General features: G+C 35.9%; 6 protein-coding genes across 13 annotated transcripts in view; 4 read left to right on the top strand and 2 right to left on the bottom strand.

The window, feature by feature from the left end:
• Positions 1-923, bottom strand: part of CkIIalpha (casein kinase II subunit alpha) — a 6,690-nt gene extending 5,767 nt beyond the window's left edge. The window contains exon 1 of the mRNA XM_013321271.1: positions 815-923. Coding sequence (XP_013176725.1) covers positions 815-854 — 40 coding nt within the window. The 5' untranslated portion in view covers positions 855-923. The remainder of the gene's footprint in view (positions 1-814) is intronic.
• A 286-nt stretch (positions 924-1,209) lies between these two features.
• Positions 1,210-9,027, bottom strand: l(3)76BDm (trafficking protein particle complex subunit 8 homolog l(3)76BDm). The gene is made up of 18 exons (XM_013320307.1): positions 8,769-9,027; positions 8,271-8,432; positions 7,913-8,201; positions 7,698-7,842; positions 7,541-7,619; positions 6,984-7,081; positions 6,708-6,896; positions 6,364-6,464; positions 5,887-6,135; positions 5,530-5,812; positions 5,263-5,445; positions 4,865-5,153; positions 4,498-4,786; positions 4,211-4,349; positions 3,858-4,065; positions 3,240-3,457; positions 2,311-3,104; positions 1,210-2,055 (listed from the first exon to the last, which is right to left on the bottom strand). Exons 1-18 carry the CDS (start codon positions 8,914-8,916, stop codon positions 1,800-1,802), a joined length of 4,119 nt encoding a protein of 1,372 aa, XP_013175761.1. The 5' UTR covers positions 8,917-9,027; the 3' UTR covers positions 1,210-1,799.
• Positions 9,028-9,176: 149 nt separating this feature from the next.
• On the top strand, positions 9,177-17,442 carry tgo (Aryl hydrocarbon receptor nuclear translocator homolog tgo). Of its 6 annotated transcripts, none has more exons than XM_013321701.1 (15): positions 9,177-9,306; positions 10,249-10,297; positions 11,144-11,224; positions 13,065-13,225; positions 13,487-13,659; positions 13,761-13,908; positions 13,989-14,174; positions 14,373-14,461; positions 14,605-14,812; positions 14,914-15,064; positions 15,149-15,306; positions 15,411-15,589; positions 15,674-15,848; positions 16,087-16,307; positions 16,980-17,442. In XM_013321701.1, the coding sequence occupies exons 3-14, from the start codon at positions 11,184-11,186 to the stop codon at positions 16,293-16,295; spliced, it is 1,878 nt and encodes a 625-aa protein (XP_013177155.1). In that variant the 5' UTR covers positions 9,177-9,306; positions 10,249-10,297; positions 11,144-11,183; the 3' UTR covers positions 16,296-16,307; positions 16,980-17,442. The 6 variants fall into 6 exon arrangements, with proteins under 6 accessions (XP_013177155.1, XP_013177151.1, XP_013177152.1 ...); XM_013321697.1 differs by lacking the exon at positions 9,177-9,306 and adding an exon at positions 9,449-9,654 and having other exon boundaries at positions 16,087-16,303; positions 16,980-17,441; XM_013321698.1 differs by lacking the exon at positions 9,177-9,306 and adding an exon at positions 9,449-9,654 and having other exon boundaries at positions 14,385-14,461; positions 16,980-17,440.
• Positions 17,443-18,049: 607 nt separating this feature from the next.
• On the top strand, positions 18,050-20,261 carry Parp16 (Poly(ADP-ribose) polymerase 16). Its single transcript, XM_013321914.1, has 7 exons — positions 18,050-18,260; positions 18,487-18,631; positions 18,708-18,863; positions 18,944-19,150; positions 19,231-19,411; positions 19,731-19,901; positions 19,975-20,261. The coding sequence occupies exons 1-7, from the start codon at positions 18,133-18,135 to the stop codon at positions 20,139-20,141; spliced, it is 1,155 nt and encodes a 384-aa protein (XP_013177368.1). The 5' UTR covers positions 18,050-18,132; the 3' UTR covers positions 20,142-20,261.
• A 276-nt stretch (positions 20,262-20,537) lies between these two features.
• On the top strand, positions 20,538-24,411 carry LOC106124897 (carboxylesterase 5A). Of its 3 annotated transcripts, XM_013321910.1 has the most exons (11): positions 20,538-20,960; positions 21,035-21,127; positions 21,243-21,374; positions 21,535-21,862; positions 21,933-22,132; positions 22,222-22,390; positions 22,465-22,583; positions 22,684-22,915; positions 23,077-23,215; positions 23,297-23,493; positions 23,891-24,411. In XM_013321910.1, exons 1-11 carry the CDS (start codon positions 20,865-20,867, stop codon positions 24,034-24,036), a joined length of 1,851 nt encoding a protein of 616 aa, XP_013177364.1. In that variant the 5' UTR covers positions 20,538-20,864; the 3' UTR covers positions 24,037-24,411. The 3 variants fall into 3 exon arrangements, with proteins under 3 accessions (XP_013177364.1, XP_013177365.1, XP_013177367.1); XM_013321911.1 differs by having other exon boundaries at positions 20,886-21,127; positions 21,229-21,374; XM_013321913.1 differs by lacking the exons at positions 20,538-20,960; positions 21,035-21,127 and having other exon boundaries at positions 21,282-21,374; positions 21,531-21,862; positions 23,891-24,410.
• An 834-nt stretch (positions 24,412-25,245) lies between these two features.
• Positions 25,246-26,750, top strand: Sf3b6 (splicing factor 3b subunit 6). Its single transcript, NM_001311866.1, is given in 3 exon segments — positions 25,246-25,396; positions 25,666-25,784; positions 25,858-26,750. Coding segments are annotated over 3 exon segments (381 nt in total). The 5' UTR covers positions 25,246-25,366; the 3' UTR covers positions 26,090-26,750.
• The last annotated feature ends 490 nt before the right edge of the window (positions 26,751-27,240 follow it).

The raw sequence follows: 27,240 nt of genomic DNA, 5'->3' as shown, positions 1-27,240 counted from the left end.
ATTTCAAAGCGATTGCATGCGTTGGGGATGATTCAGAAGCAAGGAACTTGGGTTCCTTATGAGTTGAAGCCAAGAGACGTTGAGCGTCGTTTTTTCGCCTGTGAACAACTGCTCCAGCGGCAAAAACGAAAGGGTTTTCTTCATCGCATCGTGACGGGTGATGAAAAATGGATTCATTACAGCAACCCAAAATCCTGGGGATTACCCGGGCATGCTTCTACGTCGTCGGCTCGGCCGAATATTCACGCTGCTAAGGTTATGCTGTGCATTTGGTGGGACATGGTCGGTGTTATTTATTATGAGCTCTTGAAACCGAGCGAAACCATCGCTGGGGAACGGTATCGAACTTAATTGATGCGATTGAGCCGATCACTGCGCGAAAAACGGCCAGAATACGAGCAAAGGCACAAAAAGTGATTTTACTGCATGACAATGCTAGGCCTCACGTTGCCAAGCCTGTTAAAACCTACTTGGGCACGCTCAAATGGGAAGTCTTACCCCACCCGCCATATTCCCCAGATATTGCGCCATCCGATTTTTACTTGTTCCATTTGATGGCCCATGGCCTGGCTGATCAACAGTTCCACTCATATGAAGACATCAAAAAATGGCTTGATTTGTGGATAGCCTCAAAAGACGAACACTTCTGGCGTCAAGGTATTCAAGCTCTACCAGAAAGATGGGAAAAAGTTGTGTCTAGTGATGGGCAATACTTTGAATGATTCATTTGTAACCATTTTTTAATAATAAAGTTATATTTATATAAAAAAAAAGCGAGAACTTAGTTGCGCACCTAATATATATGTTTTCATACCTGTCAATAAAATGTAAAATCTTGATTTCCAAGATGCCATTATACTACATAAACATAGATCATTTAATACACTAGCAAAGTATGAAGCCACTTACTACATACTTGATTTTATACTGAAATTCAATATTTGTGATATTATGTTTATAGCAGTTATAAAATGTATAACAATTTTCTTTGAAATTTTGAATACATAAAATGTAAATAATATTTATTTTATATGAAACACAATTCTCAGCATACACAAATCGACAACCAATATGCTAATCATGCGTCTTCAAAAAAGTGATATTAAATTATTTTACAGAATAAGTAAGACATATTAATATGATTTTTTGTTTAATTACAATTAACCATGTAATAATAATTTATAACAATTTTATATTCTTTGCCTCGCTATTAAATACAAATAAATAAATGTTGTCACAAATTCATTTACATTTTGTTACAAGTTTATATTAAAATCAACTTTTTGAAGTGGAATGCCCGTAACAGAATTACACACTTATGAATTACATATGTGGAATATAACATAAATATAATTTTATGTTATTTCAACTATGCAGTGCTTTTTAAAATTTAAACATAAATGATCATTATCAATGTCTCTACAAAAAAAAACTATTTTTATTTAATTGTATAATTGATAGACAAAAGTCATGGATTTGGAAGAAAAGAATTTAGATAAACCTTGAAATGAATAAATTTCTATAAATTTATAACAAACAAGCGATTGCCCGCGACTTCGTCAGTGCAGAATTAAAAAAATAGCCTATAAATACCCGAGTGCATCAGCTACCTTCTCACGAAGATCCCGTCAAAATCGGCTAGCCGTTTCGAGATTACCCGAAACAAACGCGCTCTTGTGAACAAACAGACCCAAATTTTCAATATTGGTTTTTCCTTATCAGCAACACAAACATGATTTTTTCCTCGATGCTACATACGTAGAGAGTATAGATGTATAGAGGTAGCGAGCATATAGAGTCTAAGCTGCTTGTCTGACGACTAGAAGCGAGGTGTTGTTGGAGAAGTGCGTTGTGGCGTGCGTGCCGAGGCCGCAGGAGGTGGTGAGTGTGAACGCGGAGCCGAGCACGTAGGTCCCGGGCGCGGCGCACAGCGCTAGCACGTGCACGCGCCGCGACTCCAACTTTTGCAACGTCACATGCACTCCCAAACTCTTTGACTCCACATCAGGACCAGCACTTAAAGCTCCCGCCCAACCTAATTCACTTGTTGATTCCCTGAAATATTTACATTTTTAGATAACAATTCGCAGAATTGACGAAAAAAGCAAAGCGAACGCAGCCCATGGACATCTGCATTCTGCGCAGAAAGAGGATATTTCCCCTTCTTATGTTTTCCTTCTCTACCAAATCCACTTCTATATTATAAAGTAATTTTAACTAACAATGGATTTTTTTTCTACTGTTACTACTACAGTTTTTTGTAATACACATCCATCCTATGGTATGTGTTAACATAATTTAAAAAGTTACCTGTTTTGTTGTTTTGTCATATCTATGAACACAGAGACCGGTATTCCATAACAGTTGACTATATTTATGACAATCGGTATCATGCACAACTTTCGTTGCTTAAAGTTATGATTGACGTAATTGGAATGTTCCAACCTGAAAAGGACTATATTATTGGAGTCGCTTTTATCTTTCGGTTCATTGAAGTTTTTGCTTTCCAAATCATCCAACTGTATCGGCAGTTCGGGTGATAATTCTTTTTCTTGCGACAAGGCTTTAGAAAAACAATTAATCCACAAACAGTGCTGTCCCAGTGCTGTTCTACTTTTAACTTTATCGTGCGCCTTCCATCTTACAACGAGCAACGATTGTATCAACCCGTCCCGCTTTGTTTCAGTTTCTGAGTAATTCGGATCAGTCAAATCGTCAGTAGAAGGTAGGCAATCCATTAGGAACTTTGAGTACGGCAAAGATTTAACATCTGCATCGGTTTCTTCGCATCGCTTCGCTGCAACTTTTATATGGGAACACTCGACTTTACTGTTGTCCGATACTGCGAATATTCTCTTGGCTTTAAAAACGTAATGGATCCTTTCTCGAGGTATCAAAGCGGCGTCCATGTTAGGAGCGGCGATAAAATCGGTCAAAGTCCACTGCTGACTTATCAAAGAAACCTCCAATACTTCTATAGCTATGTCTTCATTATTTTCCTTGCAAACATTTTTAACTTCAACAGCTAGACTCATATTTTCTACCATATCTTCATCAGATTTGTTTAAACTTCTTCTCGGTGTGACTTGAATTTCAATCGCCTCCTGCGACAGACATTGTAATTTAAAAAAAATATTAGTTGCAGACATTCCCCCCCCCCTTTAGTTTTTATTAAATCACTTAATAAGAAGTATCCCTTACTTAATTAGCATATCTGTGAATACAAAAAGTAATGGTACCATAGGCTGTAGTCGCATTTCGTGCCTGAGCAGCCTGTGCGGGCGCTGCGGCAGCGTAGTCTCGTAGTAAGCCAGAAGGCGCAGTGCAGGCACGCGTTGCCGCGGTCGCAGCAGCAGACGCGCGCGCACATTCGCCGCCGCGCCCAGCGCCGGACTCACAAGCCGCGTGTGACGCCGCACCGCATTCGCCCGTCTGCCCGCACGCGCTGCACGTTCGTCTGTGTGCCATTTTTCCAACATCAAATAAAACGGTTATTTAATACTAGCGATAGACCGCGACTTTGTCATGGCATAATGGAAAAAAAAGAAAAAATGTCGCCTACAATTCTTCCGCACACATCAGCTACTTTCTGTGCTAGTCCCGTCAAAATCAGCCTAACCGTTCCGGAGAGTAGCCGGAATGATCGCGGGTAGCGGACAGATACACAAAAAATTTAAAAAAAATTATATGTCAATCAAATACATTAAGTACCCAAAACATGATTTTTATTTTATCCCGATATTTCATAGACAAGCCATTGTCATTATATTTATACATAAAGAGCTATACAGTTTTTATTATGAAGCTTCTAGTAACAAAAATTTGAGTAGTTTCTTCAGATGTGAAATATAACTGACCTTGATATACAGGTGGTTGTTGATATTTTTCTTCATACAATACACTGAAGTCGTCGCTCGGCTCGTCCGTCACCAGACTGAGGCAGTCGGGGTGCGACACGGCCACGTATAAATTCTTCATCTCCACCGGGCCCACGTTACGAAATTCCACGTCTATCGTTCTCAACTCCCCACTTATAACCTCCGGATTTATCTCAGAAAATGTCATCTATTTAGAAAACAAAAATAATAGTTTTAAATTACTGTATAACATATAATTCTTAAAAAAAAATTATTTATTTTTATATTGGGATTAAAGCTTAAATCAATCTATTAAGTTAGCAAATAAAAAATGACAATAGACAAATGATAACCTGCAAACAGGGAGCTTGTGGTATGACCATAATTTGCAAACGCTTGTCAGCGTCATTTCCAGCAGTAGATAATTCCAATTTTCCCATGATAACTATACTGTTATTGTTTTCTTTACCATCCTCTCCAGTATTTGTTAACCTTAATATTTATCAAACATATTTCAATATGTATATAGATAGAATAATATAATAAATTGTTTACTGCTATATAATTGTGTAAAAAGATTTGACACACACGAGGCGACAATTCAATAAGAAAAAAAAATATACTATACTCAATTACTTACTTGTATGCCAAACCTTTTATATGTAATCGACCAACTTGCAATGGAGTTAACGAGAAAGTTAAACGTTTATTACATTCCCCTTCAAGAAGAGACACCTGAATTTTTTGTCTAGATATCACATTACTATCCAAAGTGCGGCCCGATGCTACGAAAGGCTCATTATCCAGAATGTCTTTAGGAACATTGGTATTTTCTGTATTCGGTATAAATTGCCAAAGCAATTCCAGGTCTTTCAATAGTAACGGTATCTTCAATGGGTTTGTTAAAGTTATAGTGACTTGTATCGGTTCTGAAAAAGCAATAATGGTGTTATTATTTAACATTTTAAATATTCAAAAGATAAAGGTTAACATCTGTGTCGACGAACCTCCTTGGGGTACAATAGGGTTAGCATCTGTGTCCTCGGTGTACAAATCAACTGTGGGCTTGAATATCATGGGAGGCGCGCCCTGTGCCGCCTGTATGAGCATCTCCTCGAGGCGGTGCCAGACGCGCGCGGCGTGCGGGGCGGAGGGGGGCGCGCCCGCAGCCACGCGGCCTGCCACCGCGAGAGGGGCGGGGCCCGCGCAAGACACGCGCGTTTCGCCGCGCACCACGAGCGGCACCGGGACCACCGGCAGCTTGCCACCAAACTCATCCGAACTTTCGATCCATTGCTGTCCGCAAATTCAAGTAAACTATTCTTTTAGTGTTTAGAAACCAGTTAGAGTGTTAGCTATAGAATGTTTTAATAGTACATGTTATGTTAACAATTGTGATATTTACCTGGTGTGCCAGCATATACTCGCGAAGGAAGGCGGCCTGTTGTGGGGGCGGTTGAGGGGAGGATGGCGCGAGCGGCGCGGCCAGCCAGCGCGGCGCCACCGCCTGCTTGAGCGCGCCCGCCAACCGGCCCAGCGCAAACTGCACGTGATCCGTCGCCAGCCGCCAACCGCTGCCCGTGTACACCTGACAAATAAAAAACATAACGCATGTTCCACATGATGAGGCAGAAATCAACATCTGATTTACAACTTATCCTTTTTTTCTTACTTGATAGGCTTGATGATAACATCTATAGGCATGTTTTTTCTGGCCCGCTTTAGAAAATCTATGGCCCGCGAGCACCATATGAAACGCGTACTTCCTGCACATGGCTTTCGTACCGGGTCCTGATAGGAAGCAAAGGGAAGCTTGTTCTAGTAGCATTGCGCTGCGGAGGTCGCTGTCTTCTGAAGTCATACGAATCAGTTGCTTGGCAGCCTCTCCGTGAAGTCCCGAGTTTATCAAACATAAGGCGGAGAGTAATGTTGCTCTGACTGCATACTGCACCATCCTGAACGAGTTATTATTACTAAAAGTTTGCAGAAATGTTATGTTAACTTCATAAATTACAGCCGTAGTATTTACCTGCATGTATTGAGATAAGTGACAATACTCTCCTCCATGTAACCGTGCGTCTTGCGATTGGCCTCTCCCGCCATGAAGGCACTGATGGCGGCCATTTCGAGCGCCCCCGCATAGCAAAGCCAAGCGCTGTCCGCGTAGAACTCTCTCTTGGCAGTATGGTAGGCGTCGAAGGCCCGCTGCCATTGCCCACACAAGAACCATAGGTCGCCCAAACGCCGTAATTGTAGTTCAGGGCAATCACTTGAATATCTGTAAAACATATTAATTAAATTAAAAGTAGTACAAGTTATTATTTGGTTAATAACAGTGTAGGTCTTGTTTAAAAGTTACATAATAAGTGAGATTGGACTAATTTGTACTAGTAAATATGTAGTATAATTTTAGCTAAGGATCATAGAACAGCTGGAATGTCTTGGCTAGAAATATAAATAGAGTCATTAATTAATGAAAATTATGTAATAAGTAGTTAAGACTTACATAACTGTATTATTTCCAGTAGTATTTCCAGGTTTTCCAGTAGCAAACCACCGTTTTGTTGCTGACAATAATGATCTACTAACGCCTTTTCTATTAGCTACCTGAAATTAAAAAAAAATCAAATTGAGACATTTATTACAGTAATTATATTTAATTATCTTACACTAACTAATAATCTTAAGTATATAAACGGCTAAGATATTCTCATGTGTAAGTCCAGTGTCACCAACTAGTTTCTTTATCATGAAGGGCCCCTGATGGGCTGGAAACTAAACAGTGCTGACACCAGACGAACATTGTGAGCGGAATAATTTAATTACGTTATCTTTCAAATCTTAACTTACCACTTCTGATAATTGAGAAATTTGTTTTTCCAAATAAGGTAATAAAGCTTTAGATGCGTATTCCTGCAGAAATTTCTTAATAGCTTCAATATCATTCGTATTTAAAGCAGCTCCATGTACTTCATTAGAGTAATCTACACCCTTTCCTGCTACATTGACACTTTCTGAACTGCCAGAAAATGAATAGGTCTAAAAAGTATTTAATTTTTATTGCTCATAAAATTATCATAGAATATACAGCTAACAGTAATAAGTTATATTTTATTTTATAAATACCTGCAAGCTATTTGCATTATCATAAACATCATTCTCAGTAGCAGTTAATGGATGCACACCTTCTTGTGTTGATGTTATCACAATGTTAGGTTTATCTTCTATAATATAATAATAAAATACATTTATTTTTAAACTTTGTATAATATACTACTAGAGAAATACTGATAACACTTTGGCTGCATTTGATGCAAAAAAAGTATTACAAAAAAATAATTATAGCAATAATAAATATTAATATTTATTATACATTATTTATTGCTATATCTTGCCCAATTACCGTAAAGACATAAACAGTATTACATAATAATGTCTGATCACTTTCAAATATGTTTTAAATTTTTTACATATTTTTGTTGATTTTCAATCATAAGTTTTAATATAAAATTAATGTGGAGCTTTGTATATATGATTTCTGTAAGAAATCATCATCAACCTGCCCTTATCCCTATTGAGGGTCGGCACAGTATGTACTAATCCTCTATACATCTCTATCAGCCGTCATATCCGATTTCTGTAAGAAACACACTAGTGTATTTATTACTAATGTGATATCTTACCAGGTGTTACAATGTTTGTTTGAGGTAGAGCAGCTTGTGGTTCAAATGTTGTCACATTCACAGGTGATGACATTTCACTCTAAAATATAACAATAACATTAATATATAAATTGAATTAAAACATTATTTTATAAATAACTAATATTAATTAGTTTACATAGGATTCCATTGATCTTGTAATATATTGAGCCCAATAATCTGTGAGTAGTTTTGGATCGGATAAACTTTTTGAGTTTATGGTTAACATAAAACAATTGCTTGTACCAAATGCTTGTTTAACTGTTTCAAATGTGGCATCAGCTCTGAAATACATAAAAATAATAATATTAGTATTTGTCAAATTCTTAAAATCATTTAGGAATTGAAACATACTTTTCTTTTGATACTGTTGATACATCATGAAGGAGTAGATAACTTTTTAAAACCCCATTATTAAACCATTTGGGTAATTTTGGTGGAGCTACATTTTGTAATTGTGCATATTGTTGATTTAGTTGATTATATGTGTCCACAATATTTTCATCTAATGTTGTGGCGACAATTATGCAGGATAAGAAATGTTTTGTAAATTCATGATCTGATGGGAACTGCACCTCAAGATATGTTTCTCTCCAAGCATCAAACCAAGGTGTCAATTTTGGAACATCAAATCTTCGTCCATCTGTAAAAATAGTGAAAATATAAATATAATGCTGAAGTAAAAATTTTGTTTCATAAATAGTATTCATACCAAATTCAAAAGTACTAGTTTTATCATCAAAATTATGTAAAACTGCATTATTTAGTTGTCTTCTTGCTTCTGTGGGTTGGAGAGGTTTCCAATTGACATCTCTGATAATTAGTTTCCAATTTTTAACAGTACAAAGACTTCCTCCAGGTTCTCGAAATTGACCTAAAAATGGGAATTTCTAAAAATTTTACTCTTAAATCTTTAATTCTTTTATAAAATAAAAAAAACATAAAATTGATATAATACTCGAAATTCACAGCAACTTTACCGTGTCCTTTCTCCTATAAGAAAAACAGCCTTAAACCAACCTATTCTGGTGAAATATTCTTACTGAACAGAATTGAATATATTGCAGCATGAGTTTATTAGCGTTAGCTTAGACAGAGCTCCAGTGGCTGAATAATTAAGAAGAAAGAACTGGAGTATAAAACATAACAACAAAATATTAACAGTGTAACATGAATGTGAAGGGATATGTAAATGTAGATAACAACATACCTTCCCAGTCCATTGATGCAAAAGGTTGTAGCAGCTCAGAAAACGTCAAATTATTTTTGGAAACTAAATTGTTCACTTTTGGACTGCATAATACCGCAATAATGGGCGAAAAAGAACTTTGAATAAATTCTTGAGCCGATTTGGCCATGGTTAAGGCTTATCTTAGGTGATCGTGTAAAAACAAGGTTTTTTAATTTTCACAACTTTTCTTTACACAATTTATTATTTTTCTTATTAACTACTAATAATTAAAAATATAATCTCATTTATTCTTTTATATATTTTACACCTTTCAAAGTGACAGTGATGACAGAAAGTTTTGACATTTTGTTTCATTTTACTGTCTTAATAAAAATATGCAAAAAATGTATTATTCTTACCAAACGCAAACAAAATTAATACAACTTTGTACATTATTTCTTAAATTGTTTGAAACAATATTGGTAGTTTAATTTACCATCTTTAAGTTTACGATGATCATGTTACTGCAAATTTGAATTACCTTAATCCTAATTTGGTCATTTATCATGTTATTGCGGTAAGTACAATGTTAAGTTGTAAATAATTAATTTTATATATACTAATGTTATTGAGTTAAATCTATAAAAAATATTTTGGGCCATTAATGTTATAATAGAAATCAAAACATGCGCGATAAAAAGACACAAAGGTTATGGAAGTATTCTCTTTAGGTGGCAATGTCATGTCATCTTTATTGAAAAATGGCGTTTGTGTTGTTTTAAGAGTTTAACGATAAACACAAGTTTTTTACGTTTTGGTGTTGATTTGTGTTATTTAATTGTATATTAAATAATTGTCTAGCAATAAAATAACGTGGACAGATGAATTTATTGACCGATGTCTGCCGTGGCTCCCACTATCCCCGGTTGGTGCTTTTACTTGTTGCAGTGGAGTATATCCTAAAAATATAGTTTCTTTAAGTATATTATTTATTACTTTGAAAGAACTTTTAAGTTTATTTAAAATAAGCTTGAATTAATCAGATTGTTGATAAACAATAAGCAGAGAAACTCCGACCTATTTTCTATTGACGTCGTTCCGCGTGACGCGTTGCTAAACGGAATTGACCCACAAGAAACAGTAATTACATCAATTCAGAAAATACCTTGATGAACAAGAGATTAAATAGTGTCTATTGTAGTGTAATATTGTTTAGAAATAGTGTATGATTTCTGCATATTTGTTTCTGATTGGCATGTGTGTCTTTTTTCAGTTAACATGCTAATTTTTTAAAATCTTAATCAAAATTTTCATATCAATGAAAATTTGTAGACATGCATTGTTAGATTAATAAAATATCATGGACAAGTTTAACACAAACAAGTAGTAGCAACAGCTCTCATATGTTAGAAAAGTATTGTAATAGTTTTTAAAACTTTTGAAACCTTAGTTTGCATGACATGAATTTAATTTGTAATTTAGAATATTTTTAGAAAAAAGCTTATTGCAATTTTTATAGGGGCTGACCCATCAAAAGACATACAAAAGCGCCGTGCTGGCAGTGTTGGGTAAGACAACAAATTTATCTACTAAATTTTTTTAGAGAATTCAAGAATTTTATATTTCACTTCATGTTATAGTAGATTCGTGAATTTTATTTAAATCAATGTAACAACCGTAATAAAAAGTATGCAAAGGTATGTTTTGTTATGGGAGTTACTTACTAAGCAATAAAAACATAGTTTTTTCCTAGGATCATCACAAATCTTAATGAAACTATTAAATGTGTGTGTGTGTATCAATATAACAGAAACACTAAAAGTACTTTTTCAGTTATAAAAAACAGTAGAGAACCCTTGGGAATTAGAAAAAATTAAATTCACATTATGATGTAACCAATTTCGTTTTGTCTGTGGAATTTAGGGATAAACACATCAAAAATGTTTTGAAAATTTTCTCATAATTAGTATTTTTTACATTATTTCTAGTGGGACCATTTTTGGGTTTATGTCAAAATTTGACTTAATTTATGTAATAAATTATTTTACATAATGAATAAGGTGACACCAAATATCAATATGATGAATATCACATAAACCTTCACCAGGCCAGATATGTTTAAAAGAAAACATCTGTCATGAACTTAAAATAAATACCGTCACAAAATGTTAATATTAATAAGATATTAAACATTTTGATTAATAACATTGCTATTACTTTCTAAGCTAAGATCTGTCTGAAAACTTATATGTTATGAGAATGTTGATTACAAAGTGAATTCAAAGAAATCTATATGTGGCTAGTTTATTTCACTTTGCCTATTTTGTTTGGTAATTAAATTGATTATTTGAAAAACAGTAGGCTTAGAAAATTAATAGATTTTATTTAAATTAATATTTGGGTTTTCTCATCAGGTCCGATGAAGACGACGCAAGTGGTGGAAAATACACAAGGATGGAGGAGGACAATATTCAAGACAAAGAGAGGTTCGCTAGGTACGTATTTTAATATTTAACTCTGTAATTTATGTAATTTGTAATTTATTTATCACAGACTAGCAGTTGTCCGCGACTTCCTCGAAAAGAAATTAAACAAAAATCTAGTCTAGTAATAAATATAGCCGTTGTCCTGACACAGTGCCTGAGGACAGTATATATTCCTAAAAGTGAAAGAATTTTTCAAACCAGTTCGGTAGTTTAAGAACGTATTCAATACTTACAAACAAAAAATTAAATTTTATATATCATATAGATAAGTAATAATTATTTTATTTCAATAAAATATTTGCCAAAGTTATTAATTATTATTTTGAATATATGCAAAGTGCAGTGCAAATGCATTTAGCATTGTCAGCAAATGGTTTTCCATGGACAAGCTAAATAAACAATATGATAATAGGTCAATGTATAATCATTCATATCAGCATTTATATTTAAATGCATATTGATTGAAAATAATTCTCTGTAAAAAATCTGATTTAAATAAACCAATACGATATATAGCGAAGTAGCTCACTTAATCATTCTATCGGATCCGTAATATTATTTGCGCTTCATTAATTAACGAATCGTATGTTTGGTATGGTCAACAACATTCCGTTTCTACGTTCTTTTCGATTTTGCGACTTTCACACGATGCGTTAAAACGATATGCGACGTCGCACATAGTATTTAAATCGTCATAACATTTTAGTATTTCTATATCTTTTTAAATTATTTCAGTTAAATAACCCAATAGCGCTAGACTGGGATGAACTGCTTTGACAAAAGTGTTTCCATCAATTCAGTCCAGTATAATCTATCGAATCGCCAAGACTACAGTGTCAGTGAGTTTGAACATCGCTTCTTTCCGGCTGTACATACATTCCGGCCTCGGGGCCCTAATGCAGGCATAGTTATTTCAGAAAACATCTTCATTAAAAAACCGCAAAAAATAAAACTGACATATCAAAAACATAGAAAGTCTCTAATGTCACCTTGTTGGCTCTATTTTCAATCCATATAAAAATAAGGCAATCTATACAATTATTTTGTTATCTTTGGAATTGCACTGGCTAAGCTCAGGTCAGGACCGTACTGCAATCAAAAGGAGCAGCTCTTCCAACATTTGGAATGACATGACGATTGACGCTAGTGAGTTGTATTCCAGCGCTGATTTAGATTGCAACTAGGTTACTCTCTAATCTCTAGTTAGGTAAAACGAGCATTAAACTACAATTTTATGTTGTGACGACGAATTTGTCGTCTGGCACACTATTACAGCGGTAGTGCATAAAATTTTTCTCATGTAACACTTTTATAATTAAGTAAATGCTATTGGCAAGGTCTTTATTATACAATTAACTTTTCCCATAAGCTAGTCATTCATTGTTAGTAACCGTGTAATGATTGGAAGCGTGTCTTATCACGCTATACGCGTACGTTTTTTGACATAGCTTATTAAATAACATTCTTAAAATTTAGGGACTTATTAAGATATGGTAATGTTATTGCCATCTTCCAGACTTTCAAACAACTTGTGATACGGAATTCGTTTTAACATTATCATAATAAGTATTTTATAAACATTTTTTTAAACAAGTAGAACTTGTCTACAAAAATCATATAGCTTATAAGCGATTTTCAATTTATTATGACAGTATTAAGATCTATCGAATATTATTATAGCATAAAATTACTAAGAAAGACATTACTTTTAATCAACAAAGACATCATAAAGAATCAATGAGTTAAAGCTTTCCTAGGATATTTTATAGTTTTTGTACATTTAAGATGTATAAAGAGCCAAAGTCTTTAAGAACTTGCCTTATAAGTTCTATGTACATGTTAATTTCAGTCGCGAAAATCACTGCGAGATTGAGCGCCGGCGCAGGAACAAGATGACGGCATATATCACGGAACTATCTGACATGGTTCCAACATGTTCCGCCCTCGCCCGCAAACCCGACAAACTCACCATACTGCGTATGGCAGTAGCACATATGAAAGCACTCAGAGGTATGCATTATAATAAAGTCAAGTATTATTACTTAACCGAAATAAACATATACACGTTCAGGGTCGTCTGAACCCAGAGGTGCAAGGGGTCAGGTGTGGTGAAGGGCATCCAATGGGACCTACTACTTTTAAAGACGCCAGAGTGATTTCCGCTCTCTGGAGCTCAATATGGTTAATAAGGCTCTCTCCACATTCTGCTTAAAAATCTGAGTTATTTGGCAATGTTCTTTTATTACATACATTCTACAATTTTATTTTTAGGTACAGGAAATACCTCCACCGACGGCACATACAAACCGTCGTTTTTAACTGATCAAGAATTGAAGCACCTAATATTAGAAGCAGCAGATGGTTTTTTATTTGTCGTTAGTTGCGACACCGGACGTATTATATATGTTAGTGATAGTATAGCTCCAGTACTTAATTATTCTCAGGTACGTATATTATTTATAAATAATGTAACATTTGAAAGTTGACTGTATCTTAGGTTAGGTGGTGTACAGCAATTCTTTGAATAGGGAGTTTTTGTCGACAGGGTGAATGGTATTCGTCATGTCTATTCGACCAAGTGCATCCCGATGACGTAGAAAAAGTCCGGGAACAGTTAAGCACACAAGAACCACAGAACACGGGACGTATTTTAGATTTAAAAACGGGCACTGTTAAAAAAGAAGGCCATCAATGTAAGTATAACTTTTTTACTCACGATATTTCTAATAATAAAGTTTTTTTGTGGCGCTTTGTAAGCTTTGTATTTTTACAGCGTCGATGCGTCAAGTGATGGGCTCACGACGTGGGTTTATCTGCCGTATGCGCGTGGGCGGGACGGGCGCGGGCGACGCGCACGTGGGCCGGCTGCGCGCGCGCAACTCGCTCGGCCCCTCACACGACGGACACAACTACGCCGTCGTCCACTGCACCGGCTACATCAAAAACTGGCCGCCGACAGGTAAACCATCTGGCCGCAATACCTTCACGTGCGAGATCCAGAACAAAGAAAATATTAAATTATTCATTACTTATTTGAATTGTGTAAATAATTAAATATTTCTTAAAATATATTTAGTACAGAGTACTTTTGGTAAATATATAAAAATTTTGTTTTTAAATCATTAAAAACACAATTTTATGTATTTTGGGACATCAGATCTGTTTCCAGGTATGCAGATGGATCGGCCAGTGGAAGATGAGCTGCACGCGTCACATTGTTGTCTCGTCGCTATTGGACGGTTACAGGTATATACAAGTATTTATTGCCTTTTTACTCTTTAAAATATAAGTGTTAACTTCGATTACTTTAGTAATAACTTTGCAAACATGGAAATAAACTTGCTTTCAGGCTGTATTTGTAATTTAATGTGATTTATGTGTGGGTGCAGGTGACGTCAACGCCGACGAACGCGGAGGGCGCTGGATGCGGGGGCGCGGAGTTCGTGTCGCGGCACGCGGCCGACGGGCGCTTTACCTTCGCGGACCAGCGTGCCGCGCAAGTGGTGGGCCACGCCCCCGCCGATCTGCTCGGCAAGCTCTGCTACGACTTCTACCACCCCGAGGACCAACAACACATGCGGGATAACTTCGACCAAGGTAACCGTACATTTTATTATTCTCTTTATTTAAATATTCTGTATATTTATACAGAGTCCTAGTATTAGAAATAAAGTTATATAATTTCTTTTTTTTTCCAGTTCTAAAGCTCAAAGGACAAATTATATCATTAATGTACCGGTTCCGGACCAAAAGTAGGGAATGGATCTGGCTGAGGACATCAGCTTTTGCTTTCCTCAACCCATATAATGATGAAGTCGAGTACATCGTCTGCACAAATACTCTTGCAAAGTAAGTATGGCGTAGAAAAACCCGCAAGAATCGCAAAGCCTGTAAACGAGTTTTTGCAATTAAAAAAAAAAATTTTGCTTGCAGCCGTTCATTAGGCGGCGCTGGAGGCGGAGAGGCGGCGGAGGAGAGCTACGACTACCACCTGCGACAGCGCGACGTGTACCACGCGCCCGCGCCCGCACCCGCCGCCCCGCCAGCCATGCACCAGCAGCACCACGCGCCGCCCGGTGCGTCATACATATGTACATTCAAAATATACAATATTTATTAACTCAATATTACTACCTCCATGATGATGAAATAATGTTTTCTTTAATAAATTTTTAAAGATTTGTTATTTGTTTAGTGAGCGGCGGTGGTGTGAGTGCGCGTTCGCCGGGCGAGGCTGCGGTCGGAGTGGGTGGAGTGGGCGGAGCGGGTGCTGTGTGCGCGGCGGGCGCGGCGTACGCGCACTACGCGCCGGACTACTCGCCGCACCGCCCTGCTAACACGCCGCCACACACCACGTGGACCACACTTAGACCAGTAACCATACATCAATATACAATTTCATTTATAACATTATTCACTGTAATTCGTCGCGTTCAATACCATGTACAATGATAACAGAGTGGTGGCGCGAGCGGGGAGAGCTACGCTTACAGCGGTGAGGCGGGGGGTGGCGGTGGAGGCGGCGGCAGCCCGGCGCGTTCGCCGCCCGCGCCTGCTTACCTACCGCCCGCCGCACACTACCACCACCACAACCACCACGCCCATCCGGCGCACCCCACTCATCCCACACACGGTAATCATCTGCTTTTACTTTTTCATATATATATATACTTATATGGGTATCTGAGAAAAAATTACGTGTTTTGGTATGGAAATGTCAAGCACAAAGTGAAAGAACTATGTAATATGTGTTGCAATAAAGAACTAAATATCAGAATACAACAATCATTTTAAAAAATAAAACTAAACTACTGAAATAAAAGAAAGTATAATGGAAGTGTAATGTGTTTTTGTGTTACATTTGTTGGTAGAAGATGGTGGTGTGGTTGCAGGCATGTGGTCGTGGCAGGGCGGCGTCGGGGGCGTGGGTGGCGTGGGCGGAGCGGCGGTGGGGGGCGTGGCGGCGGGCGAGGCGGGCCACGCGCCGCACGAGCTCTCCGACATGCTGCAGATTCTCGACTCGGGCCAGGCCACCTTCGAGGACCTCAACATTAACATGTTCAACTCAAACTTCGAATAGCACATGCTCTATGTAAATATGAAACGTTCGTTATGAGACTTTATTGCCTCGTCGGTAGTGATTGTTTGACAAGTCAAAAGTGTACATTTTTTTGATGTTCTGTTTCCGAAGTATTATTTGAACAAACTCAGTCGTTGAGATAGTTTAATTTTACGATATATTAACATAGGTAGTCTTAAATTATCATGCCTGAAGTACATAATACATGTTGATGTAATTCAAATAAGTTAATTTAATCTCTGAGCGTCGTTATTTACCTATATATGTTTAGAATAGTAAAAGGCAGACATTTTAAATTAACGTTGTTACTCTGCTGTAGGTGAGAGCAAAGTTATTTCAAGGTGCCTTGAGTATGTATAAATAAGAAATAGTATTTGATTTGTACTCTGTATGTAGACGATTTCATATATCTTTTAATCCTATCTTTTAATAACGACGAATGTCGTTGTTTTTAAGTAGCTCCTTAAAATTCAATCAAATGTTTAAATCACATATCTTTGCGGATATGTAAAATGTATTAACATAGTATTAACTATACTAGTTATTATCCTTAGCATCAGTCAAATGTTAAGTACCTAATGTATCGTATTTAAAAAGACATACATAACAATCTTTTATGTATAAACATATAAACATTTAATGTAAATGATTGTAGTAATTTATACTTATTTTTTTTATTTCTAGAGATGATATTGGCAGCTGAGCTGACTCGATGCTGCTAGCGTAATGCGCTGCGCGCGGCCCCGCCCCCGCCGCCGCCGCGCCCCGCGCACACGCCCCCGCCGCCGCCGCGCCCCGCGCACACGCCCCACGCCACCACTGCGTGTGTGATTTGTGCGTACTGATCGAAAAAAATATTGTTTCTGCACCTTGGATATGTTTTCGGAAACATTCCATCACGAAATATCAATATAAGGTGCATTGTATAGGTTTAACTTGTAATTTTAGTGCTGTATTAATAAATACATATAGTTATAGAACACGATTTTTGACAAATGTTGTTTTAAATCTTTTTAGTTTTCAATTTTTTCAAGTTTATTTTATTATATATGTAGCAATATTTTTATGTAAGTAATGCATTTACGAATATTTTCTCCATTACGAAATTTTTATTAATTTGTATCCAATCAAAATTAGGTATATCTCAATTTTGTAAAAGATTTTTCATTAAATATAAGGAACATGATCTTTAACATTGCTTTTATTTTCCATGGACGTAAATAATTTAGTGTGAAGAAATTTTAAACATTGTGCAGATGAAAAAAAATCTGAAGTCGTGCACACCATACATATCAAATGTGCGGCTTATAACCGTCAGATGGCGTTGCTCCCCTATCTGATTCTTAAGAGTTGCTACATAACTTATGGTCAAGAAATATGTTACGGCGAATTTTATTTCATATATTAACGAGTATTTATTTATAATACTATGCGTGCATATGTAAAATAAACATTACTATACCCTTATATTGTCCAATCCATTCCTATTTGTGTCTTCCCTTGCTGACAGGAAAATTTATGGTTCCGTGGTGATTTTTTTCCTTATCCAAAGGCAGATGAGTCACATTGCTGTTTATTAAACTTGAATTTATTTCTAAAACCGTTTTGCTTAAAAAAATAATTTAAAGACACAAAAAGAATTTAATATCTTTTAACGTGGTCGGTTCAATTTTCTTTCGTTGCACTGTCACAATAATCCTTTTTTTAATTTATACTTTTCATGTTCTATTGTTTGCATTCAAATTTTGACATTATATTAATATCAAGCTATTCAATCTGATCTGTCAAATATATTTTTTGTTTATTCAAAATTATGTAAATAATAAAAAAATCAAAAATGAATGGTGAACCAGAGTTATTTTCGGATTCTACGACCAATTGTAATGGAACAACAGGGTCGGAGGCGATATCCGACGTCATTCAGGCGAAATTGGACACGTTAGAGAAAAAAGCTGTTCATTTAAGGTAAAACGGAAAATAAAAAGGACTATTTTTAGCAATATGTTAATAACAACTGATAATACACTTGGTGTATACTCGGCGCGTTGATGGACGCGATCTAGAAACGCGCGTTTTATGACCCCATCTATCTATATGTTGATAGATTCACATCCAACGCGTGCTTTAATCTTACCCAACTTTCAATTTGTAAGTTAAAATTATAGTAAACGATATAAACATATTTTTATAGGTTGGTTTTAGAGAAGGATTTCAAAGCCGCAGATTTCAAATGGAGTCTATTTGTGGCCGCCGCATTCAGTTTCAGATACGAAAGTTGTCTGAGACCGTTTCCTCCAGCTTTTATGAAAGAAGGCGTCAAGGATATGGATGAATTGGTAAATCAAATTGTTTATTTTTACTACTCAATTGAAATGTTAAAACGCAAGTTTATATTTGTTTCTATTCTTGCAGTTGAATGTTTTAACCGACGTGCCGGCACTCGACCTGTTCCTACAACAGTTGGACGATATAGATAATTTAACAAATATAAGCGATATAATAGATTTATTGTTTTACGTACTCGTCAGGTTAAAAGAACCAAGCCTAAAGACTGTACCGTCAGAATTGGTATGTTAATATTATTTTTGTTTACGTTTTTGAAGCAGTAATTTTGATAATCCTATTATTTAATTTGTTTTAAATTCCAGCATAATTCAATTCTTGCAAATACAAACTCATCAGTGGCGCCGCAGCCCCAATACATATTTCAGGTGCACAATTCGAAAACATCACACGCAGAGGCAAAATGGAAAGACATGTCCAAAAACTATAGAACATTTTACGCCTTTCATGGAAGTCGTTTGGAAAATATTTACAACATGTTGCATTTTGGTTTTCATCAACAAACGGCCAAGGTCTTCCCTTGTAACTAACTTTGAAAATTATTTCAATAAAATTTGTATGTATAATGAATATGAAAAACGTAATTTTACAGAATACGTCGCTGGGTACTGGTTTTTACTTGTCTCCCGATCTAAATATAACGCTGCCGCACAGTCACGGCGGGTTCGGTTGGGGGGCGAGCACCATCGGCGGCCACTTGTCCTGCGTCGCGCTGTGCGAAGTCATCGATACCCCCGACGGGATTAACTACAAAAAGCCCGTCTCGGACGAAGGTGTGTTGGTTTCGTAATATTTGCATTTATAAGTGTAACCTTTATGTATCGCAAATTTATGTACATACTTTGTGTTTAAGGCTGCCGTTTTTAATATTAAATAGATGATAATAGCAGTGCCATTATCATCTATTATAGAGTTATAACTCAAACTGCCAAGCTTAGTCTCATTTGTGATTTACTTTGTTGAGTCCTTTAGTGTAGGTTCAGTAGTATTATAGGTCCAGTTAGAAATCTAAACTAAAGAACAGCAAATCAACTCGTTCTTAAGAGAACACTGTTTAAACTATTTACAGTTCGAATATTTTCTGATTTTCAGGTGATGGGATAACACAAAATGCAAATAAGATTTCCATAGGAAGTACGCCCGATCCAAAACTGAATCACTATTTAGTGATGAACAGCGATTTGCTTAGATTACGTTACCTGCTGGTGTATGCTAAGCAGCCGACCTCCATAAGGTTTAGCACGACCAGTGTGAACAGAAACGGTAAAATGTTTGTTAAATGTTAAAATGGTAACATTTGTAAGGCTATTTTTATTGTTTTCCATAACGTTTGCAGGAGGCGGTCTGAGGCAGTGGCTGACTAGACACAAGTTGATGTCGATACTCCTCGGCTACGGCCTCATGCTGGCGACCATCGGCTTCGCAAACAATCAACCAATGAACTACTATTATAAAATGTTGTTAAAGAAATTGGATTTAGCATATGGGACCGTAAAAGTTTGACTTTTTGTAGTGTACGGTTTCGGTGCTAATTTTGAGAAATTTGTAGTTTGTTAACTTTTGACTCGTGTTATGTTTTTATCCTTTATTACATTTGTATAAAATGTACTTATTACGCAATTATTTGTGTCTTTTGTAAAATTTTGTTATATTGAATCGAACAAATAGTGAATGGCTTAGCTGTGGAAATTTTGGGTAAATAATTATTTGAGAAAATAACAGAGTAACACAGCAGAGTTTTGAACACATCGAGGTTCGAATAAATTATCTCAAAGGGTTAACAATGCCTGTCTACAATATTTTATTTTATTTTTATTCTATTCAGGTGATGAGGTAAGACACAGTTATAACAGTTTGAGTAAAACAATTGTAATGTACGAACATTTCAGCTATTTTTGCCAACAATATTTCGTCACCCGGCGAATTATACTTTTATAAATTACAGGATATGGCGGTTATGCTTGACGTAGCTTAATGTCCCAATGACGTTATGAATATATTTTCACCTGTGTACAAAAGACTGCCAATGAATTTAGAACAATCACCACAGGCATTATACTGTCGCCCTATTATACTGCTCTCGTCATGGACTGGAGCATCGCATTGTCAAATTCATGTACTCTACGGAACTATTCCGAATAGCGATGGACTGTGCCATTTAGTTTGGCCGCGTAATGTACTATACAACATTTCCTCTCCGCGGGAATCATTGCAATTTATTAAAACATGTATTTTTATATTATTTGTTCCATTTTATTACAAATTTATCGTGTCTGTGCTCAGGATCCAACAGCAAATATACCACAAGGGCGTATTGTGGGGGTGAGATTATCAGTATGATTTTGTTTTAATTGTTTCAATTAAAAAAAATTGTGCTACATCTATAGTTATTACAGATTAAGGTGTATACTGAATCTTCTCTTACGCCTGTGGAAATTTTTTACGGCATCCCTTATGCGAATGCGCCTATTGGTCGATTCAGATTTTCAGTAAGTTTATTTTAACACAATTTTTTTACATTTCAAGTTATAAACTATTGTGATTTCATTGGAGGAGAAAGTCCAGTTGTTTTTGATTTTGTAGAAATAAGTATGACACTTTTAGGCGCCTGAACGCCACCCGGGCTGGAGACGCACATTCTTTGCTCATCGTATGCCGCCCAGATGCCCCCAACAAAATTTGGACGCCGAAAACTACAGCGAAGATTGTTTGTTCCTCAATATTTTTGCACCAAAGGTGAGGTTTTGAGAGTTTTTGTTATGATATCGCCTACGTAACAGTTTCTATTTGCGCTTATTCGCATAGGCTAATGGGCGGCTTATAACATTGACCTGTTTAGAACAAATTATAATTAATAATATGTACCACATTTAGCACCAATAATATTTTCAGGTAGCGAGTAGATGGGAAATTACTTCCAGTAATGGTACTGCTGTATAGCGAAACATGGTTACGAGGCGGTGCCACATTACCGTGCCAAGAGTTGGCGTCCGAGGGTGTAGTTGTGATCACTGTCAATTACCGCCTACATTTATTGTCCCTATTCACGCTGAACTCGGTAGCGGCGAGGGGTAACCTAGCCCTTCTCGACCAGTACCTAGCGTTGTTATGGACGCGAGAGAACATCGCCGCCTTCGGAGGTGACCCGAACGCAATCACGCTCGTCGGTCATTCCGCAGGCGCTGATTGTGTTTTACACCATATCGTATCGCCGCGATCCGCAGGTATATGCAAATGTTTTGAAATAACTGAGTTTAATTATTTTTGGAAAACTAATAATAAATCCATGGACAGGTTTATTCCACAGAGCAATAATTATGTCTCCAAGAAACGTTTGGCGTGCGGTTGACAAAGAATTGAATATAAATGCTTCAGAAGTTGAACGAATATCTCGGGCAATCGCTAAGGCTCTGGATTGCTCGGGTAAAACTGACAGAGACATTTTATACTGCATGCGATCCCGTTCCGTCACTGATATCGTCTCAGCAACGCTGGTACGAAATATAGACTTTTCTTAAAATACATTAACTTTTGTTATTAACTTCAATTTTATGCTGTTAATAATATACTTAATTTATTTTAGAATAGTACTTGGCTCAATAATTTGCAGCCTATATCCGATAATTTCTTACCGGATGCGGAACAATATTTACCGGTCTCAGTGGCGGAAGCTCTAACGTCATCAAAAATGTCAAACATTCAACTTGATATACTCATGGGTACTACCAACCTTGAAGCAATCAACTCTCATGGTTTGTTTTGGAATATTTTATAGCAGAAAAACAACAATCAAAGGTCAAGTCTATTAATAATCTAATGCCCACAGATCACTACTATGAAGATCTAATGAAAGAGGGACCGCAGCGTATTTTTGAATACGCAACTACAAAGGCTATACCGGAAACATTGCGCCTGCTTTCATTGCAAGAAGAAGCGTTGTCGATGGTATTATAAATAACAAAATAGATTAAATTCATTTTTTTTTATATAAAACATTTTTGTATATCAAATGCTTATAGAATTATTAAGAAAGACTTTTTTCAAGCTAATACAAGCAATAAGATGGGAGTTTTGGGGAGCGCAAACAAGAAACGAGGTGGAAAAAGAGACGATTGCTGCAGTTGAGGGTCTTGCGCGGATGGAAACTTCCGCGAGGTGGGGCGCGGGCGGTGCGCTGCTGGCGGCGCGGCTGGCGCGACGAGCTATGCGCATCTATGTGTACCGCTTCACTCAATCCTCTCAAGTTGACATACAAGGGCGACACTTCAATTTCACAGGTATACTTACTACGAGCTTCTTCTAAAACATTGTGAAGATTCTTATAATCAAGTGAATACTGAGTACCGATATTCAATAGTCATTACTTAAGAAATAAGTATTTAAATGAAAAATTTCTGATTGAAATTATATTTCATTACCTTATCTTTTGAATTTATAGGAGCCGTACATGGAGCCGATTTAATTGCACTTCTGGGAGATGCATTAATGCTTCAAATAGCTCGAAGACCTGCTACTGATAGCGAAAAACGTATATCATCTATTTTTCGAAAATACATTGCGAACTTCGTTAGATTTGGGTACAAATTCTTTATAACTAACAATTGACGATTTAAATTGTTTTTTTTTTTCACTTGATTGTTTAAAATATTATCTTGTAGATATCCGGATGCAAACGATGGATGGGAAAGATATAAAGTGGGAAATGCGTACGTTCAAGAAATTCGCGAAGGATTGAGTAACGACCATAACTCTCTTTCTGCATCTAGAGATGTAGCGTTTTGGCTTAAGTATTTGCCGAACCTTTCAAACTTACTGAATAGCAGAGAGCATTCGGAACAATTCACTACCGAAAAAGGTAAAACTTAGTTATTTTAATATCTGGCTGTAAATGACATAACAGAGGCTCAAGAAGAAAACATTTTGACGGGAATTTTGCTGAATTTCGTATCATCGTTGCATACAACGTGGTTTGTGTGTCGGGCGAAAAATAGTTTATATATCTAATTTATATTTATTCAATTCTCGACAGCTTCCCACATTGCCCCGTCCCCCTGGCGACGCCCATGATGAGATGTTATTGTACGATACGCCCGGTAGGGGTGCTGCACAAATTTTGATTTTGTGGTTGACTTTACTAAAACGATCTGACGAATATTCCTGTTAGGCCTTCTGCTTTAGCCTCAGGTCAGGATATATCACGTTGAATTTACGACATTGTATGATTATGCTTGGATGTTATAATTTTGATTCAGATGAAAGTCGTCTACGCGGTGGTATGGTCGCTATGAGCGCGGTGTCGGTGGTGTTGCTGTTGTTGCTGTGCGCGGCCGCGGTCCTGCTTTACTGGCGACGAACGCATAGATTTTCACTTCATGACGACATTATGAATCACCATTAGGCAACTCGCTATAAATACTATGAAACATTAAGATTTCTGCAATAATAAAAAAAATTCACAATAGTTTATTTTTTTATTTTTACGAGTGTTGCATTACTTGCATATTCACATACGTAACGTGAACTTAAGGGATGCAGGCGTGTTCAATTTAAAGTTAAACCGGTTGACATCGCTAGTGTATCTTATTAAACGGGCCTTCCGCCAGTACTAGTTATATGTGAACACCCCATATAATATGGAAATAGTCCACCTATGGTCTAGTCCTCTTATAACATAACGTCTAGGGTTTGTAACCAAGTATTCCTCATGTGAAAAATTTTACAGTGTATAATAACAACTAGTCGGTGCCGCCACCGGACGTATATACGTGAGTGTTTAGCCGTGTTTATATATCAGTTTAGTATAATGTCTCACGAAAGTTTGAATAATTTAATAGTATTAAAATTAGTACCTAAAGTACACCAAAAATCTAATTTTGATATTACTGACGATGCAAAAGCGATTGTCACAAATACCACGAGTATTAGGCCATTGGTATCCTAGTTTGACTATAATCTGTAAAGTATATGTTTTTGCCAACTGATCTACGGATGGAAAGGTTTTTGCTTGGTATATGATTTTGGTATATATTTTTTTTCCTTTGCTATATAGATGTTATAGCTTTATAATGTAAAGAAGCATAATTTTGCATGTCAGACTAGTTATAAATAAATATTAGCATATAGAAAATTATTGCTTTGTATTTTATAATAGCTCTGTTTAATACTTACATAACTTAGGATCATAAAAATCACGAATATGTAACAATAAAGTTGTGTTTGAATATACTTATATATTTGTATTTGTTTGTGAAACTTGTATTGAGAATAAATAAATATTATTATTATGATTATAATGCTTTTTTTCCGACTCAAATACGCCTAGCGAAGTTGCTGAAGAGCATATTTATGTAGTATGCTTACTATACTCTTTGATTTAACAGATTTTTTGCTACAGTAATGCGGGTAGCGTAGCACTGATGAGATTCATCTCAGTTTATGAACTGACTGTTGCGATGGCAACAGACAGCTCCAAATAGCGAAAAGCAATTGGGCACAAAATAGTACAGTCCATAGCCGGTCCATGTCTAGAGATTAGTGCTCTTGACAGTTTCATTCATGACATTGACAAATGACAGTTTTCATAAACTCATAACTGATAAACTAAGCAAGCGGGCATCAAAAATTCACTCGTGTCTTACAAGATTGATTTGTTACCGTTTTAAAGTTCCAATTAAACAAAGAAATTATAAAAACCTTAACTTAAATATAGTAAACAGTTTTACGTAAACATGGCTTTAGCTTTACAGAGACGCGCTAATGTAAGTACATACACAAGTTTCCACTTCTTTAGAAAAGTTTGTATGAATTGCACTTTACACACTTTTATTAAATTATTTTAATCACCTTTTACCTAATGTAATATATGTTCTGTTATGAATAGTGAAACCATCACTCAGTTGTAAGGTTATGAATTGAGCAAAAGCTAAAGACACAAGCAAGCAAAATAAATCAATGGCAATTTGATTGGGCTTCTGATTTTCCAAATACTTGTTTTGTATAAATTGGTTGATTTTCTTCTTAATTTTAGGTCCGATTGCCACCTGAAGTAAATAGGATACTTTATGTGCGAAATTTACCATACAAGATATCAGCTGAAGAAATGTATGATATATTTGGAAAATATGGAGCAATTCGACAAATTCGAGTGTAAGTTTAAAGGTTTTTAACTTCTTAGGCAATAATGTTTGGTGCAGTATGATAATGTTTTATTTCCTTGCAGTGGAAACACACCAGAAACAAGAGGAACAGCGTTTGTTGTGTATGAGGATATATTTGATGCAAAAAATGCTTGTGATCATTTGTCTGGATTTAATGTATGCAACAGGTATTTAGTTGTATTATACTACAGATCAAACAAGGCCTTCAAGGGAATGGATATAGAGAAGAAGCAAGAAGAGATAGACACATTGAAAAAGAAATATGGTATATCAAGTGAAGATCTACGTAAATAATATATTTAAGATATATATTTCTTGTTTTCATTAGTTCTGGAGGTGGCCAATTAGGCTACAGAAAGGGATTTTATGCAAATAGTATTGAAGTAAACTTTGCTGTAGGAGCAGTAAGCACTTCTATGTTCAGACCTATTTGTCTTACCATGCCAGATGGCAAGTCGATAAAACTAATTTAAACATTCAACCAGAGCTTATAGTAATTTATTATAAAAAGAAATTAAAATTAAATGGAAACTATACCCATCTATGTCAAATTTAAGACTATGTGTAATTTTAGGAAAGTTAAATTAAAATATTCAAATGGAATGACAATTGATAATCAATAAAAAACCTCCATGTAACTTTGGCATTGCAGGACTCTTATTCCCTCTATACTTTGTTGTGATCCTCATGTCATACATACAAGTGTTCTACTTTCTCACACTGGTGATGTTTGTTTCTTATTATGTATTAGCAGTTTCTCAAATGATATTGTATAGAAGGCACTGCATACTAAAAACCTAAATAAAATTATACCATGTTCAATTTGCTACAACGGTGTTGTATGTTTTGTATTTGCTTTTGCCATGTGTTTTCTGAATTAGCATTTAATTGATTGCATCATTATTGCAGGAAATGTCTTCTGGTATTGTAAAATTAATCCAAATATTTTAAATTTTGTAAAATATTTCTTAAGCTAATAAATAATTTGTAATTTGATAATTTTTGTTTTATTTCCATTTATTTGATTTATTGTAATGTTCCTGTACCCTGCTGTAATTAAAGTGATTGTCTCAATTTTACTTTATATCGATCACAAGATAAATAATAAAGTTGTATATATATAACTAGTTGTACATACACTTAATATTGACTTGATACATTTTATCAAAACTAAACAAGGTCTATAGTTGGAAAGTTAAATAAAACACAAAATTTAAGATTCATATTTATATGTTTATTGGCATGTGAATACAAGTGGATTATTTCGTATATGAATATAGTTGCTAGCAAATCATTTTACAAGGTGCATGGTGTGGAGAGGATCTCTGTTTAAAATGCAATAAACCCTTACACTGATAATCAAATATCTAACATATGTTTAATACTGAGTAAATGAGCAGGCTGGTGAAACTTTTAAATGGAATAAAAAATTTTGGAGACTCATA

The sequence above is a fragment of the Papilio xuthus genome, unplaced genomic scaffold (assembly GCF_000836235.2).
Source record: "Papilio xuthus unplaced genomic scaffold, Pxut_1.1 DF825946.1, whole genome shotgun sequence".
Lineage (NCBI taxonomy): Eukaryota > Metazoa > Arthropoda > Insecta > Lepidoptera > Papilionidae > Papilio > Papilio xuthus.
Note: the sequence above shows the minus strand (reverse complement) of the source record. Positions and strands in the feature narration are given on the sequence as shown.